General features: G+C 48.2%; 2 protein-coding genes across 3 annotated transcripts in view; one reads left to right on the forward strand and one right to left on the reverse strand.

The window, feature by feature from the left end:
* Positions 1-4,789: 4,789 nt before the first annotated feature.
* The window catches only part of LARP4B (La ribonucleoprotein 4B), a 77,146-nt gene continuing 64,665 nt past the window's right edge, over positions 4,790-17,270 (reverse strand). For both annotated transcript variants that reach the window (XM_049626745.1, XM_049626744.1), the window contains 4 exons: positions 13,428-13,592; positions 11,165-11,289; positions 10,965-11,073; positions 4,790-8,473 (listed from right to left, as the gene is read on the reverse strand). In XM_049626745.1, the coding sequence (XP_049482702.1) occupies positions 8,201-8,473; positions 10,965-11,073; positions 11,165-11,289; positions 13,428-13,592 (672 nt within the window). In that variant the 3' untranslated portion in view covers positions 4,790-8,200. The remainder of the gene's footprint in view (positions 8,474-10,964; positions 11,074-11,164; positions 11,290-13,427; positions 13,593-17,270) is intronic.
* Positions 9,066-10,103, forward strand: LOC125919950 (deoxyuridine 5'-triphosphate nucleotidohydrolase-like). The gene is made up of 2 exons (XM_049626777.1): positions 9,066-9,427; positions 9,640-10,103. The coding sequence occupies exons 1-2, from the start codon at positions 9,066-9,068 to the stop codon at positions 9,767-9,769; spliced, it is 492 nt and encodes a 163-aa protein (XP_049482734.1). The 3' UTR covers positions 9,770-10,103.

Consider the following 17,270-nt stretch of genomic DNA (forward strand, 5'->3'; position numbering starts at 1 on the left):
ACACCGTCCACCCTCAGACACCCAGCTGGTCACTCGTCTACACCGTCCACCCTTAGACACCCAGCTGGTCACTCGTCTACACCATCCACCCTCAGACACTTGGATGGTTACTCGTCCACACCATCCACTCCCTCAGACGCCTGGACAGTCACTCGTCTACACAGTCCACCCTCAGGCACCCTTGTGGTCACTCATCCACACTGTCCTCCCTCTGTCAGCTGATGGTCATCGTCCACACTGTCCACCCTCAATCAGCTGGATGGTCACTCGTTGACTGTCCACGAAACCAGGTCCATGCAATCTCTGGGCTGTCTTGTGTTCTCCCGACCCTGCCCCTATCTCGGACCCGTCCCCCCGACAGTTCCCAAGGGCAGCTGGCTCCGCCTCACGTCTTCTCCCAAAACCATCCACCAGGCCGTGGCTCCTCACTCACCTGCACCCAGCACACGGGCCCCCTGAACTGAACACGGTGGCCGCGGCTCCACGCGCCATGCTTGGTTCCAGCCAACAGGGACATCCCGGGACCCGGAACGTGGGATCAGGCCGCCCGCACCTGCTGGTAGCAGAGGGACGACGTGCCAGGGAACCTGGCCGCCGCTGGCTGGGTCCGGGGCTCAGGCGCTGGCGGTACCACTTCAAGTGCTCGCCGCGTCTTCGTCATCACGGTATGAGGCGGGCACCATGAAAATCCACTAAGCCGAACGGACCAGGGGCACCGATTAACCTGCTGGTTACCTGTGAGAAGAGACTCCGGAAGAGACCACTCTGGCCAACATACCTGCGGCCACGGAGGCACTGATGTCCTTGAAACGGCCTGTGACCTGGACCTTAAGCAGCCAGCAGGTTAGAAGCCCTGGAAGGCAAGGAGAAAAGGAACAGAGGAGCTCACGGAAAGCACACAGCCCCAGCGCACAGATTCTTTTGTGTGTGAATGGTCTGCGTGCACCAGGTCACAGCCGGGACTGGCAGCTGTGAGCCGAGATAAAGGTGCACCTCACCGGCATTATGGGAAACGAAAAGCAGGAACGGTACACCAACGTCCTATAAAGTAAAATGTCGGAGCCTGGGAACCAAGAGGGAGATTACTGAATGGTCACAGGACAGATCCCACGAGAAGACACAGCAATCCTGAAGTGCCCAAACACAGGTGCCCCAAGTACCCCGACCGAGCGCCACCGGAGCTGGAAGGCGCGAGCCCCCGGGAGCAGGTGTGCAGACAGGTGCACCCCTACAGCTGGGGAGGATCCGAGGGCGCCTCCCTGCGCTCTCCTCCAGGCCCCGAGGACGGTCCCGCGGCAGACCGCCGCCAGGTCGCCCGTGTCGTACGGTGTTCTCTGACCACAATGGAACCAGACCAGGAGCCGGTGACACAGAGACAACGGGAAACTGTCCCACCACCTGGAGCGAAAGGACACACTTGTACATACTCACCTGGTCAAAGAATGTAAAAGTACAAAGAGCTGGGACTCAGCTCACAGGGACGTTTACAGCAGGGAGCACCTGCCTCAGAAGGGACTATAAATCAACCACCTTCAATCCTAAGGAACGGGAAGAGAAGAGCAAATCAAAGCCAAGCAGGAGGAAGGACAGGTGCAGCGTTACTGACCTACAGTCGTGCCCACCTGACTTGGGCACCGGTCCTGGGGCTTCTTGCGTGTCTGCCTGCTTTTCCCTCGTGACCTGACTGCCCATCACCCACAAGCACCTTTTGACCATGAATTCTCGACAACGACCCTCTGCGTCCTTACCACCCCCCACCCTGAACCCCAAGTTCATGTCAGGAGAGTCAGTAGGAAGAAATCTTCATTTGACTTTGCAAATTAGGCCCAAGCTATCAGAACCTTGTCCCAGGATGAAGTGACTCCTGGTGTGGTTTTCAGCGGCACGGGGCACTCCTGCGGCAGCCTGGTCTCCAGTCTAGCGGCCAGGGGCTGGGATGCCGCCTTTGCCAGGAGGCCACCCAGGGTCCCTCAGAGCCACAGTGTGGGCAGGTGCCGCCAGCCCTGAGGGCCAGAGCTAACCCCCCACGTTCCTGCCCTCGCTGTGGCTGCAGGGAGCAGACCTGCAGTCACTAACAAAAGGTGCTACTCTAGCGCTGTGGACCATGGACAGCACTGCTGCCCTGAAACCTTGGCCACGTTTGGCGCTGACGCCCCGCCTGGTGCTGCCTCTCACATCCATTCCTACACTTGGACGTGGCGACTCCAGTCTTTTTGTGAGAGATGCGTGTTAGGCTACGGGGGAGGCCCTTCTCCAGCGTCATTGCTGCTGCAGGCAGCGTCATTGCGTCATTGCCCGGGACAGGCTCTTTATCCTTTTGGTGGCTCCCAATTGTCTGGGAGCCTGAGACCCAGCAATCTGGGCCACACAGCGCCAGCAGCATCGGGGCTTCTGAAGAGGCCCAGCGTAACTGGGCACGCGTCCTACGTCCTGTGGCTGGGGCGGAAGGGCCAGTGCTCTGAGAGACGAATGGCTGCCCCCCGGGGGCACCCGCTTTGCTTCTCAATGTTCTGGAGGGTCCTCGCACACTGCGTGCGGAGCCTCTGTACTGACGGGGTCATTGCAATGACGAGTCATGAGTTTCAGCTAGGCAAGGTGGCCACCGTGGCTCAGAGCAAATCTGGTTTAGGAGGAATCCAGGCATTGGGGGCCCTTGCCATGCCAGGGACACCCCCTGATGGCTGCATCTCCCCATCTCCTGGACACACAATTGCCAGCCCCTGCTATGGAAAGCCTTTCCTCCCTCGGTCAGCTAGCAGGCGGCCTCTCCTGGTACCACCACCCGAACCCTGAGGGCCCAAGTGACTGCCCTTTCCTTGTGACTCCCCGGCCCCCTTCAGCTCAGAGCAGGACTGTGGGGGCACGGGGGCCAGGCCCACCTGGCGAACACCCAACGCACTAGCCACGCCCCACAGCCTCCGGTTCCGCAAACACACAGAACCTGAGGGGGGAGGCGGTTGTTCTGTTTTCCGTTTCCTCCTCTCTGCCTCTGCATGGTGGCCCAGAACAGTGTGTCAGAGGGAGGGGCCCCAGAGAGCCCGGTGTAAGACCACGACAGGCCACTAGGCAAAAACAGGGCTCACAGCTCGTCAGGCCCCACAACCTGTGGCCATCTGCTGGTGGCACTTCTTCACCCGTCACTTTTACTCCACGATTCTGGACAACACAGGACTTTAATGTTAGTAAGAGATGTGGATGTACCAAGGAACACAATGCAACAACTTCAACTTCTTGGGGAAGGAGGGCTTAAATGCTGGGGCCCAGCTCTTGCACCCTCCCACAGCCATGAAAGCACAGGCCTCGGCTGGCCTGCTGGCCCAGGTGAGCAGCACGTGGTGACGAGGTCTGTGTACCCCCCACACATCCACGAGCAAGTATGGCGAGGGTCGGCAGAGACGCTGGGAGGAACCTACATCAGCCAATCCTGATGTGTGATTGTCATTTCAAACCATTGGGTTTTGGGGGGCTAAATGGAAACAGCAAAGCAACTCATTGCCCTATTTCTTCCAAGCTTTCTAGGCCAGTGCTGTGCACAAAGAATACATACTCAATAAATATTTTGTCAATTTAACAGACATTTATTGAGCATCTATTATGTTGCAGACAGTGTACTAAGAACAGAGGGTACAGAGGTGGTCAGGATGGGCTCACTTTCTGCCTTCGTGGAGCACATTCAATCACTGCTGCAAGGAGTTCCATGAAAGCAATTCCTAGCAATGCCGAATGATGGCTGAACGAAACCCTATGGTGTTAGCAAAGAAACAGAACTATAGACAGTGAAGGACAGAGCGCCTAGACAACACGCATGCACCTGCAGGGCTTCTCTAAATAACAAGACTGGCATCACACATCACGGAGGATAACAAGTGACACGGAGAAAAGATACTCTCCGTATGGCGAAAGCAGAATTAGGTTCTTACCCCAGACCATACACACACACACACAGGCCAGCAATTCCAAACAGATTGGGCACACGCGCACGCACACATGCACACGCGCACACGCACACAGATTATCCTTACGCCTGCAGAGTAGGGAAATACTTCATAAACAAGACCAAGACGCTAGAACTGTAAAGGAGAAGATTGATAAATTTTACTACATGATAATTAAAAACTGTAAGATAAAACATACTCTAAAAAAGTTAAGACAACTGGTAGAGATTGAGGGGGAAAATTTGTAACATACATAACAGACAAAGAATTAATAGCCAGAACAGATCGAGAACACCACGTCAGTAAGAAAAAGGTAACGCCGCAGAAAAATGGGAAAAGGATATGAACAGGCAGTTCACAGACGAGGAAAATCAGTCCATTAACCTCTAAGTAGACCTGTGTGCATCAACTCGGTAATATACTAACACGTTCGTCCATTCAGCCTTGAGCAGCGCTGGCATCACCGGTATTTAGGGATAAGTCAATTACTTTGTTTCTGAGGCTCACATCTGATTTGAGAACCACAAGGACCCGTCATCAAGCAACTCTATGGGAACACCTCAGGGGAGACAGGCCATTTAACAAGAAACAAAAGATCCCGACATAGGGTATTTACCTTTGTGGCAAATCTTGGGTTTAATACTCCCCCAAGTGCCTTAAACCACTGCATCTGGGGGTACCCTCACGCTGCAGACGCTCAGTGTGCGAGGCACCATGATGACCCAAACACAAGTTGGAGGCAACCAACCATGTTTCATCCTCTATATATACACTAATGGGAAGACACAAAAAGTATTTCTTAAAAAGATGTATTCTTGAAGAAATTTTTAATTTAAAAAAAATCAAAAGAAAAATTGAACAGTGCCTAAATCTTTATTTTTCATAACCTACATTTTTCAAATTAGACAGTTTTACACTGAATGACACAAAAGGAAACTTAAATTACCAATAGTTTACATGTAAGCTTGATTCCAGTCTTAATGAAAAGTAGAACAAAAACAAAAGCCCTCAAGAAAGCTTCCGTATTACATCCCGCTCTGCTCCTGACTTGGATTGTCTGCTGCGCTCCGGGTGACAGGCCACCAAGTGCACGAGAGCACGACTGCAGCTCGCAGGCGGCAGGCACAGACGTGCACCTTCCTCACCCGCTGCCCTCGGAACAAACGGAGCCGGTGTTTAAATGTAAACCCTGTGCTCCTGGCTAATCCAGCAACAGGAAACATTTCCTGCCACCCGCTAGTGACAATCAGTGATGCGGGGACAGGAGGGCCAGACCAGGAACATCAGGACACCAACTCTTAAAAAGCAACTACTCTACTTGAAATTCATGTCTGGTGAAATGGGGCCAGATTCTCATCCCTCTATTTCCAAATTAGAAGTATCCTCACACAATTTTACAAGTTAAAACGTCATTTGTGATTGCCGTATCTGACTCTACACCCTGAGGTACTGCTGAGGAAAGGAAAGAGTGACGTTTCTAAAAATGGACAAAAGCCTCAGACTGCTGGCTGCTTGCGCCAGAGCGGCTGCCCCCCGTGCTGCGTCCCAGCCTCCCCTTGTGTGGGCTCCCCTCCTTTTCTGTGAGTGTAAGATCTCACAAGGATCTCAGAAAGATGGGCTTTTTTGGACATAATATAGCTATTTGGCATATCATCTTTGCTTAATTAAAGAGTGCTATAAAAATAACACTAGAGCGAGGTTGCAAATCTGGATGCGACAGACTCTGGCCACGAGGACAAGAGCTGCAGTACGGTGCAGGCATGGGTGCAGTGGGACGGCCGCCACACTGGCTAGCCGTGCCCCGTTGCTGTCACGAGTGACCACCTCCGTCCCGTGTGCAGTAGATGGCTACAGCTGGCTCTAGCACACACACCCCCCGGCCGGGGGAAGGACACGGCACTCCTGAAAACCAGTGTCTCAGCTCCACAGGTCCGCGGCTCGGGGATGATGAAGGCTGACGGCATCCGCTCCCTCCTCCAGCAAAGACCGCTCAGTGTGGACCTCCTGTGGCTCGCCTTTCCAACTCTTCTCACAGTACTCATTAGCTGGGGTGTCAGAGGTCAATTCTTCCTGATTTTTTAAGTCCACAATCCCTCAACTACAAAAAAACGAATCCCCATGTTCCTTTTACAGGCATCTGCAACATACTAGCACTGTTTTTTCTAAGTAAAATCTGAGTACTGGCAGCTTCTCTGAAGGACACGGTCAAGCTCACCAGGGCGTGTTTTCCTCTGGCAGGGCGAATCGCGCGTAGCTATTTATGATTTTAAGTAGATTATCTTTTACGTTCTCCTGAAGATCCTGCCAGTTTCTGCTTCCTACATTATGCTTTCACATTAGCTATGATTAGTACATATTTACAGACTTTTAAGAAGAGCATGAAGACATCGGAAGGCTTTAACAGGACTTTCCGTTTCCCTTCTGCAGCAGCAAAGAGGAGAATCAGTCCAACACACCAGCATAAGAGGAAAAGAAAAACACCTCAACAAATTAAAATAATATTCAAACCACAACATTTAGTTTTATCTACATCCAGCTCAATAGCAACATTTATAATATATCAATAATTTTTATCAGATTTTTCTCTTTAGGGTACCTTTTTAATATGTTCTGATTATTTACAACTGTACAAGCAAAGCACACACTCCCAAGTGCACATATTTAATACAGTATCGACTATTTGCATTTACAGGATTTCTCAACAATCTGAGAAAGGTCAACTGTTGCAGATCTTCAGGGTACATCACAGACACCGCTGCCAGCCCAGCTCCCACACTACGGAGCGCTCACTCAGAAACCCCGGCGGCGGCGGCCCCACGTGACAGAGCGGCTCTGGAGCCCACTCGCGCCCACCCAGGGGCCGGTCTCCGCCAACTCTAAGCTGTCTTCTACAAAAGTTAAGGCAAAGTCATTTTCAAGTTTAAATAAAATTCAAGTCTTTAAATATTGGATGGAAATAATTTTAAAAAAAAAAAACACCTCAGTCTTGTTAAATAACATTTTGTGGAATAAACTGTATGGTTACATTTAGCAGGAAATATTTTAATGTCTGCTGCTTAGAATACTTAAAGAAAGAATTTAGGCATTTTAAAACAAAATAATTTATATTGAACTTTATTATCCACTGCTAGCGCTAGTGCATGCGTGTTCTTCAGAGTGCAGCACTTCCAGAAGGGAGTCAGTGAGACCCTCGTCTCGGAGGGAACTGTTGGCCTCACCGCCACGGGCACCGCACACACCTCTCTCACGACTTAAGTAACACTTCCACTGTGTGCCGACACGGAGGTACGGGGGGGCTCCCACGGAGCTAATGCGGGGGAGCCGCAGGAGCCACGGCAGGAGCCACGGCAAGAGCCACGGTGGCTCCCGAGCCCTCCGGGCCAGCTCGCAGGAGCAAGACAACATCAGGGTACAATTTCGCGGTGACGCGTCGGTGGGCAACCAGGTTTACGTTTTCATGTAGGTTCTATTCACAATGTGCTTTGACTCTATCTTACACAACAGCCACGGAGTCTGGATTGAGAGGCTGGTTACTTGCTTGCAGCACATAAAAACTCACGGTTTCAGGGCTCTCTTGGGTGCATCTTGCCCAGTAGGTCAAAAACAGGCTATACTTAAAAAAAAAAAAAAAGCCAAAACAAACAAAAAAAAAAAAACAGAAAAAAAAAAAAAAAAAAAAAAAAAAAAAAACCCAAACAACTGCTAGCGTCACTTGCTAAGATTCTGAATGAAGTACAACTCCCATGCCAGCGAGGGCACCACCTGACCCCACCCCTTCTCCAGGCCACAATGACTGTGTTGCCTCCAACCTCGATCCCAGCCGTCTGCAGCCCACCCGTCGGTCTGGACATCTCAGAGATATGCACTTGCTAACCAGTTATTTTAAAAAATGAAGTAGCATAGTTCCGCTTAATTTAGAAAAACTCACTATATATAGAGCTTGCATTCATAGCCACATGGAGGCTTAATAAAAATATCAATTTGTTAGGATAAATGCATTTACTATCCTGAAAAAAATCAGACTTATGCATCACCTCCAGTTAAGCACCAACCTAAAATAAGGTTTATATTAATTAAATCCTGAAAAATAGATTTTTTTTCAAGAGGGGGGAAAATCCGACTCACGGAAGAAACACCACTTGCAGGCACCTCAGCGGCCCGTCTACGCTGCAAGCTCCTAACCAGCGGCTCACTCTCGGCCCCGAGTGGGACAGTGCTGAGTTGTGGCGACCTCAGTTCCTCACAGCCCTCCCAGACCTCGGCGCTCACTGAGGGGACTTGGGAGGGGTGCTCTGTTCTCTGTGTGGACGCTTCCCGGCTGCTGGGGGCGAGGGCCGGCGGCCTGGCGGCCTCCTCTGGTCTTTGGGCGGTCCCGGGTTGGACTTGGGGGCACAGGGCTCTCTCTCAGCGAGCTTCTTTTCTTCCTTCCCACAACCAACAGCATTTGGCTTTTGTTCTTTCGGGGGCTGCAACGGGGAAGACGGAGGCTCTCTACTCGTCCTCTGACAAATTTCCGCATAGCTGGGTTTTCGCAATTCCTGGGAAACAGACACAACAACGCTGGGATTAGGCGCACAAAATGACGTCTCCAAACATGTGAAAACAAGGTCTACTTCAGGTAAAAGTGAACAAAGTTTTCAGCAGTAGCCAAATTCCACATTCAAAAGTACCGTCACCGGTAAAGGTTCATAAACATCAACAACTTCTATTTTCCCACAACACAGGGTTCCCTCCGAGACACTCTAGAAACATCCTGTAAAAATGGGTAAAACCAGAAAAGGTGCTCAGACACACAGTACTGGCCTCTGCACACTCTCTCGCCATACGGAAGCCTCCAAGGGGGTGTGAGAAACGGTGCCCCTGGAAACAGGCAGGAGCAGCACCTGCTTTCTCTGCCCACGTTTCCTTCCAAGCACCGCACTGCGCATGGCACGGGCTTCCTGGAACACCTGTAAGTGATGCAGCCCATCACTCACCAAGGAACGTCAAATAACGTCTGTGCCCATTTCAAACTACTAGAGGCTGGTGGTGTGGTTTTGGATTCAAGAAAGGTGAAGACAGAGTTAAAAACTCTCTAGAGGCGTCCGCTTGTTCCCTTGGCGGCTGTCTTTTCTCTCGTTCTGCTCTGCCATGCCCTGCTCTGAAGAGACACCCACCATCTCCCCCAGCAAGTGGGCTCGGCCTGCGGAGGACGCCATGCGGCTCTGCTTTGTCTGGCTCTCGGAGCCCGCCACCGCCCCGAGCAAGCGGTCCGTGCGGGCCATGGGCTACGACCTGTACAATGCCTATGATCACACAGTACCACCTATGGAAAAAGCCCTTGTGAAAATGGACATTCAGATAGCTCTTCCTTCTGGGTGCTATGGAAGAGGAGCTCCCTGTTCTGGCTTGGCTGCAAAACACCTCATAGATGTAGGAGCTGGCATCATAGGTGAAGATTATAGAGGAAATGTGGGTGTTCTACTAAATTTTGGCAAAGAAGGGGCGCCTGGGTGGCTCAGTCGGTTGAGCGTCCGACTTTGGTTCAGGTCATGATCTCGCGGTCCGTGAATTTGAGCCCCGATGGGCTCTGTGCTGACAGCTCAGAGCCTGGAGCCTGTTTTGGATTCTGCGTCTCCCTCTCTCTGCCCCTTCCCCGCTCGTGCTCTGTCTCTCAAAAATGAATAAACGTTAAAATTTTTTTTTTTTTTTAATTTTGGCAAAGTTTGAGAAAAGGTGATCGAATTGCACTGCTCATTTGTGAACGGATTTTTTATCCAGAAATAGAGGAAGTTCAGGTTTTGGATGACACTGAAAGGGGTTCAGGAGGTTTGGGTTCTACTGGGAAGAATTAAAATTTATGCCAAGAATAGAAAATGAGAAAACATACTTTTCTTAAAAATAAAGTGTCTCTGCTTAAGCTGTTTTGGTGTTTTGTACTTCTGTAAACTTACTGGTGTTAGCTTCTAAAACTGATTGTTTTAGGATTAAAGAAAAGATACCTCAGTTGGGGTCACAAAGGAACTTACTTCCTCATGTTTTTATATATTCGAAAGTAGTATAAATCAGTGTGGTGACCTAATACAAAGTGTTTCCTTTTTTTAATAGAATGTATATCAATTACAGATCCAAAACTCCCTGTATTATTTAATTCACTAAATGCTGCCTCTCAACTTATTAAATTGCTTTGTAAATTACAAAAAAAAAAACAAAAAAACCAAAACCTTTCTAGAAAGGGGAGTCTGGGTGCCTCAGTCAGTTGAGCGTCAGACTCCTGATTTTGGCTCTTTTGGCTCAGGTCGTGAGCCCAGGGTCATGGGATTGAGCCCCGCATCAGGAACGTGGGGCCCGCCTGGGATTCGCTCTCCTCCTCTCTGCCCCTCCCCCAGCTCACTCTCTTATCTCTCAAAATAAATAAAGTTAAAAAAAAAAAAACTTTTTAAAAAAAGTTAATTTTTCAACTTTTGAAGGCTAAATAGTAGAAAAGAAACTTAAAACTATTTCACGTCCATAAGCCATTTACTAACTTAAAAATAATTACAATCTGTAAAAATTTTTTCTTTAAAGATTCAACCCTGTAGACCTAAGGATTTAACTCCCAAACGTCAATGGCAGAAGTTCACCCAAGATCACACTGAGGACAACACAGATGAGAACAAACAGGGCGAGCGCACCAAGGGCAAAGCAGCAGGGAGAGGAGCTGCAGGGGCCCATGGCCAGGACAGAGCTGCCCTGGGTGGGGGTAGGGGCAGGGGCGGCCGTGCTTCTGCTTGGTGTCTGCTGTGACAGCAGCGGTCTGAGTGAGCAGAATCCGCAGAGAAGGCGGGGCAACGGTCCAGAGACTTGCAGACAACCTCGCTCAACCAACAGAGAAACAGAAAGGTCCCGGGACAGTGGCAATGAGAAAGAAGCAGGACACTTGGTTGAAAGTTAGTAGCCAATACACAAGGTATTTGGTACAGAAAGCACAAATCAGACTTCACGGCAGATAAGCTGGATAAGACAGACAAGATGCAGGAAAGGAACCATCTTCTCCCCACATCAACGTACCGTGGCAGCGCCATTCACTTGCACCGATTTACTCGCTGTTGTAGTGAGGGCAGAAGGAAGTCTGTCCACATTCGAGGTCTCCCTCTGCTTCTCCACCACCTTGGGATCCCTGCAAAAACGCCACCCACGGTGTGAATCTCCCACACACGACAGGCAAGGGCATCTGACGGCATGGAGGCCTGGCGGCAGGTGGTACTTACTCAGGCAGGTGGGAGGGGGAGGGGGAGCGCCCATAGGCTGCAGACAGGGTGCAGGCAGCTGGCGCTAAGGGCTCTCTGGGGCTCACTGCGGGGAGCGTGTTCGTGCTTGCATCCGCATTCAGGCCCTGAGAACCAAGGGATGACAGTTTAAATTGGGTGAAGAAGCCCTCACAGCTCTCTCAGAATGACCTTAAAATACCAGTAACAGTTCCTGGTCTGAATGACAAGGAGGCTTGCTGCCTTCCTCCCCAGGACCCAGGGTCATTCCACCTGAGCTGAACATACAGCCTCCACACAGGGGAGCGGCTGGAAGACACCGCCATCCAGCAGCCAAAGAAGCAAAGCCCTGTCCTCCAGGGAGCCCCCGCTCTGGCCACAAACACCTCTTCACTCCTGTGACATGGGCCACCCTTGGGCTTCTACTTCTCCACAAGCTCCTTTTCTCCAAAGAATAAATATCAGAGGCATCCTATTCCTGACACGCCAGTGCCTAGCACAGCCTGGCACATGATGAACACTCGAGTTCCCACCTAATTCCCACATGGCTCATTTTTGTAACTAAAACCAAGAAAATCAACACTTTAGTACAGATAGAAGCCTGAGGGCCTTGTGGTGAGAGGTGGGTGTGGGCACACTTCCTGCTCGAATGCACAAACCGTCCCCTGGAAGGAGGTGTGTGAATTCCCAATTGAACAGGCGAGGAAACCAAGGTCTGGAACAATTACATTAATTTGTGCGCAATCATGGGGCAAAGACGTGAATAACGCTAGATGCTCTTACTCCAGCCAGTGACCACACACAGCGACACTTCACAAATGCACAGTCTCCCTCCCACTGTGACGAGTACGTAATTGGAAGTGAGATTAAGCGCAAATATAACGTTTTCTTATGATTCTATTTTCATAGCAGATTAAAGGTTCAGCAGTGGACCGAACTGAGAGCATGTGGGGGGGCAAGGCGAGCAGGGCAGTGCTGCGGCCCCTGCCGGAGTCCCCACTGCTCTCACACATAGGCACCAGGGCACAGAGAGGGACGCTGCAGGGGCTCCACCTGGGTGTGGCACCCGGCCAAGACTTTTTACAAGTAGCCATTCTTTCTTCAAAAAATAAATGATACAGGGGTGCCTGGGTGGCTCAATCGGTTCCACATCCAACTCTTCATTTCAGCTTAGGTCATGATCTCACAGTTCATGGGATCAAGCCCCTCATTGGGCTGGCTGCTGTCAGTGCAAAGCCCATATCGGATCCCATCTCTGTCTCTCTGCCCCTTGCCCACATGGTCTCTCTCTTTCTCAAAAATAAAATAAACATTTAAAATACATATGTATAAATAATATAAACATTCAGGGGGGAAAAAATAGGAGCAGTTATCATGCAGCAACAGGACAAGGACTGAACATGGGGCTCTGTAAGTCCTGCCCTGAGCCCTGGCCTGGTAACTGAGGGACTCTGTGGTGGCCCTGCAAGTGTCCACAGTCTGGACGTGGCTGCAAGGCGGTGCCTGCCCCAATCCAGAGGCCTTCCATCTGAGGCAGTAGGTGGGGAGATTTCCATTGGAAAAAGACACAACGAGACTGGTGGAGAGCCAGGCAGACAACTCGCAAGAGGACAAATGCTACCATGGCAACTTGACAGCTGTTCCTGCCTCGACCCGGCTAAGCGCTCACCCAGGCACCACACATCACTCCCAGCACAGACCCTCCAAACCTCATTAACAATCGAAGAACCCAGAAGGAGCACTGCAGACTAACACTCTCTGACTTCGGTAGCTCCCCTCATTCTTGGGCCTGCAAACAGCACCAAAGAGTGAGGGCAACTGGTGTGGTAGCCCGTGGAGCTGGCCAAAGCCACCGGAATTACAGTAAAATCATTCTCGGCTTCTCCTTAGTGATGTCGATTACTAAAAACGATATCACTTCTGTTATAATTCAGGTTTTTGTTTTATTTTGTGGACTTGTAAAATAAAGTCAGGTCCTGAGTAATAACCATAAAAGTGCAATCTGAGTCTGCAGCGAGAGAGAGAGTCTGTGTGGCACACGACACAGGTTTCCACCTCTGACCTTGGCAGGCAGCGAGGGAATGCACTGAGAGGGTCTAGTCGTACGTTCAACTCTGACCCGACTACTCCAAATCCACGTGGCCTCCACAAACCACTTACCCTCTATGAACCTCTTCCACATGCACACACCTGCCTGTGTGAAGCACCTGGAGAAGCACTGGACTGAAACTCAGCACTAAGCAAACATCAGCAATACGGATCTTACCCTTTCTTTTGATGATCCAATTAAGAAGCTAGACAGCCTGTTTTCAAACAGGTCCTCAGTCTTCAGGTGGCCTGCCGCTCCTGGCAGCGGAGGGAAGTTGGACAGTCCTAATTCAAAGCTCGGGGACGGGGGCTTTGGTGGCGTTGGAGACTGAGTTTGACTCCTCTGAAAGAGAACAACACTGTCATGCTGCAGAAGCTCAGACTGTAAGATATGAAGACACACAGCAGAAAAGTAAGGCAAACAATCCGTTCCCTAGCCTTCTGATTTCCCCCTCTGCCTGAAAACAACACAGGTCATCCAACCATCACAACACTTCGTCACCTAGTCAAAGATCATTTGTTAGGCAGCAGTAACCATCAGGAGCACAGCTGTGAAGCTCGACCCTCCTGAGGCTGTCATTGGCCGTACAGCCACTTCTCTGAGATTCCCAGACTGTCCACTTCCTGGCCCACAGTCAGCCGACCAGGTGGACACAAGCGTGCAGCTGAGGAAAGCATGGAGACGGTGACAGACAAGAGAGAGCACTGTGAAACAACTTGACCCCACCGATCGAATATCACAATAGCCTGAGTATAGCCCCTGACCTTAGTCCTTTCCAGACAAAGTCTGGGTTATTACAGGAGAGCCTCTCCTCTAAATTATAAACAAGATAGTGAAAGAAAAAAACCAAAAAATGTCACTTTGAACTCTCTGAAACTTATGTAAGAATTTTACACAGATTTCCATTGAAAATGGTTTAACAAGGCAGAAGGGGCTTCAGTTATCTGAAAACTTGATTTACTCACTTTATATTTTATAATCACTACGGAAAAACATGGTATTTGATGACAGATTTTTATCAGATTCTTTGACTTCAAGAAAATAAACTCAGAATAATATAATTTATAAACCCAAGACCCCGGGAGAAAGGCAATGATGTATTTTTATTGAAAAATTATCAAAGCAACTTGCTTTAACAGGCTAGAAGTCATTCTGTGGGTGTCCAGTCCCTTGGCTGAAGAAGACAGGGAGGAGAACGGGGATAGGAGTTCAGGTGGGAGGTAAGCGTCTTTGGGTAAATATGGGCTACTCTGACTGGAAGCAATGCTTTCATGGGCTCACATAGCTGGAAAGGGTCAACACTGCCCAGCAACTTATAGCAACAGAAAGATTACTCCCTATAGAGACAGAATCTAGACAAAATCTGGTAGAACTCAAGAGACAGCAAGTTAAAGAGTGAAAAGGGACCCACACTGATAAAAATCCCACCCTCTCTCACAGGAATTCATCCCAAATGACAAAACAAGATAAGGCCATGGCCAGAGATGTAAGCAAAACAGATCTGAGTAACATACCTACCTGATGGAGAATTCAAAGCAACAATCATAAGGATACTCACTGGGCTTGATAAAAAAAGGTATCAGGGAGACCCTTACCACAGAGATAAAAGAGTTAAAAAAGAATCAATTGGAGACAAAGAATGTAAAAACTGAGATAGGAAACAGGCTTGATGCAATGAACACAAGGCTGGAATAAACAAAGGAACGAATTAGTGACAAAGAAGACTAAATAATGGAAAATCATGAGGATGAACAAAATAGATTTAGGGGACTCAGTGACTCCATCAAACATAAAAACATTCACATTATAAGAGTCCCCAAAGAAGAGAGAAAAGGGGCAGAAAATTTATTTGAGGAAGGAACAGCTGAAAACTTCCCTAATCTGGGAAAGGAACCAGATGTCCATATCCAGGAAGCACAGAGAACTCCCCTAAAAATCAACAAAAGCAGGCCAACACCAAGACATATTGTAGTTAAATTTGCAAGATACAGAGATAAAGAAAAAAATCTTAAAGGCAGCAAGACAAAAGATGTCCCTAGCTTACAAGGGAAAACACAAAAGGCTAGTTGGAGATTTCTCAACAGAAACTTGGCAGGCCAGAAAGGATATATTCTGAATGAGAACAATCTGCAGCCAAGAATTCTCTACCCAGCAAGGCTATCATTCAGAATAAAAGGAGAGATAGCAAGAGTTTCCCAAACAAAATCAAAAGGAGTTCGTGACCACTAAACCAGCTCTGCAAGAAATATTAAAGAGGACTCTGAATGGAAAGACCAAAAGTGACAAAGACAAGAGAGGATCAGAAAAATCTCCAGAAACAATGAAACAAGTAATAAGACAGCACTAAATACATATCTATCGATAATTACTTTGAATATAAATGGAATAAACACTCCAATCAAAAGACATTATCAGAATGGATTAAAAAAAAATCTATATGCTGCCTGCAGCAGACTCATTTCAGACTGAAATGACACCTGGCAGATTGAAAGTGAGGGGATGGAGGGGCGCCTGGGTGGTTCAGTAGGTTGAGCATCTGACTTTGGCTCAGGTCATGATCTTGCAATTTGTTGAGTTTGAGCCCCATGTTGGGCTCTGTGCTGACAGCTTGGAGCCTGGAGCCTGGAGCCTGGAGCCTGTTTCGGGTTCTGTGTCTCCCTCTCCTGCTCGTGCTCTGTCTCTGTCTCTCAAAAATAAATAAAACGTTAAAAACATTAAAAAAAAAAAAAAAAAAAAAAAAAAAGGTGAGGAGATGGAGAACCATCTATCATGCTAATGGACGTCAAAAGAAAGCCAGCGTAGCCAAGCTTGTATCAGACAAACTACATCTTAAACCAAAGACTAACAAGACATGAAGAAGGGCACTGTATCATAATAAAGGGGTCTCTCCAACAAGAAGAGCTAAATCAATTAATAACAAACAAAAAGGGACTCATCGATAATAATATAGTAATAATAGGAGACTTTAACACCCAACCTACAGCAACGGACAAATCATCTAAGCAGAAAACCAACCAGGAAACAGTAGCCTTAAATGACCTACTCACCAAATGGACTTAATAGACACATTGACAACATTCCATCCTAAAGCAGCAGAATACACGTTCTTTTTAAGTGCACACAGGACATTCTCCAAAATACATTACATACTGGGTCACAAATCAGGATTCAACAAAAACAAAAACAACAAATACAAATACCATGCATATTTTCAGACCACACTATGAAACTAGGAAGTCAACCACAAGAAAAAAATTAGAAAGCTCTCAAATACATGGAGGTTAAAGAACATGCTACTAAAGAATGCATGGGTTTACCAGGAAATCAAAGAAATTAAACACACACACACACACACATAGAAATAAGTGAAAATGAAAACAACGGTCCAAAACCTTTGGGATGCAGCAAAAGTGGTTTAAAACAGTTAAGTATGTAGCGATACAGGGCTACATCAAGAAGCAAGCAAAATCTCTAATAAACATCTAACCTGACACCTAAGAGAGCTAGAAAAAGAACATACAAAGCCTCAAGCCTGCAGAAGGAGGAAAATAATAAAGATTAGAGCAGAAATAAATGATATAGAAGCTTAAAAAAAAAAAACAGATCAATGAAACAAGGAGCTGGTTCTTTGAAAAAATTAACAAAATGGATAAACCCCCCAGAGTTATCAAAAAAAAGAGAAAGAACCCCCAAAAATAAATTCACAAATGAGAAAGGAGAAATACCAACCAACATCACAGTGATGTTATGAAAAACTATACGCCACGGCTCCTGGATGGCTCAGTTGGTCGAATGTCTGACTTTTGATTTTGGCTCAGGTCATGATCTCACGGTCAGGAGATCAAACCCCGCGTTGGGCTCCATCTTAATATTTTCTATCTCCCTTTCTTCCCCTTCCCTGATCACAGGTACATGCTGTCTCTCTCAAAAAGAAAAAGGAAAGGAAAGGAAAGGAAAGGAAAAAGGAAAGGAAAAAGGAAAGGAAAGGAAAGGAAAGGAAAGGAAAGGAAAGGAAAGGAA

The sequence above is a fragment of the Panthera uncia genome, chromosome B4 (assembly GCF_023721935.1).
Source record: "Panthera uncia isolate 11264 chromosome B4, Puncia_PCG_1.0, whole genome shotgun sequence".
Lineage (NCBI taxonomy): Eukaryota > Metazoa > Chordata > Mammalia > Carnivora > Felidae > Panthera > Panthera uncia.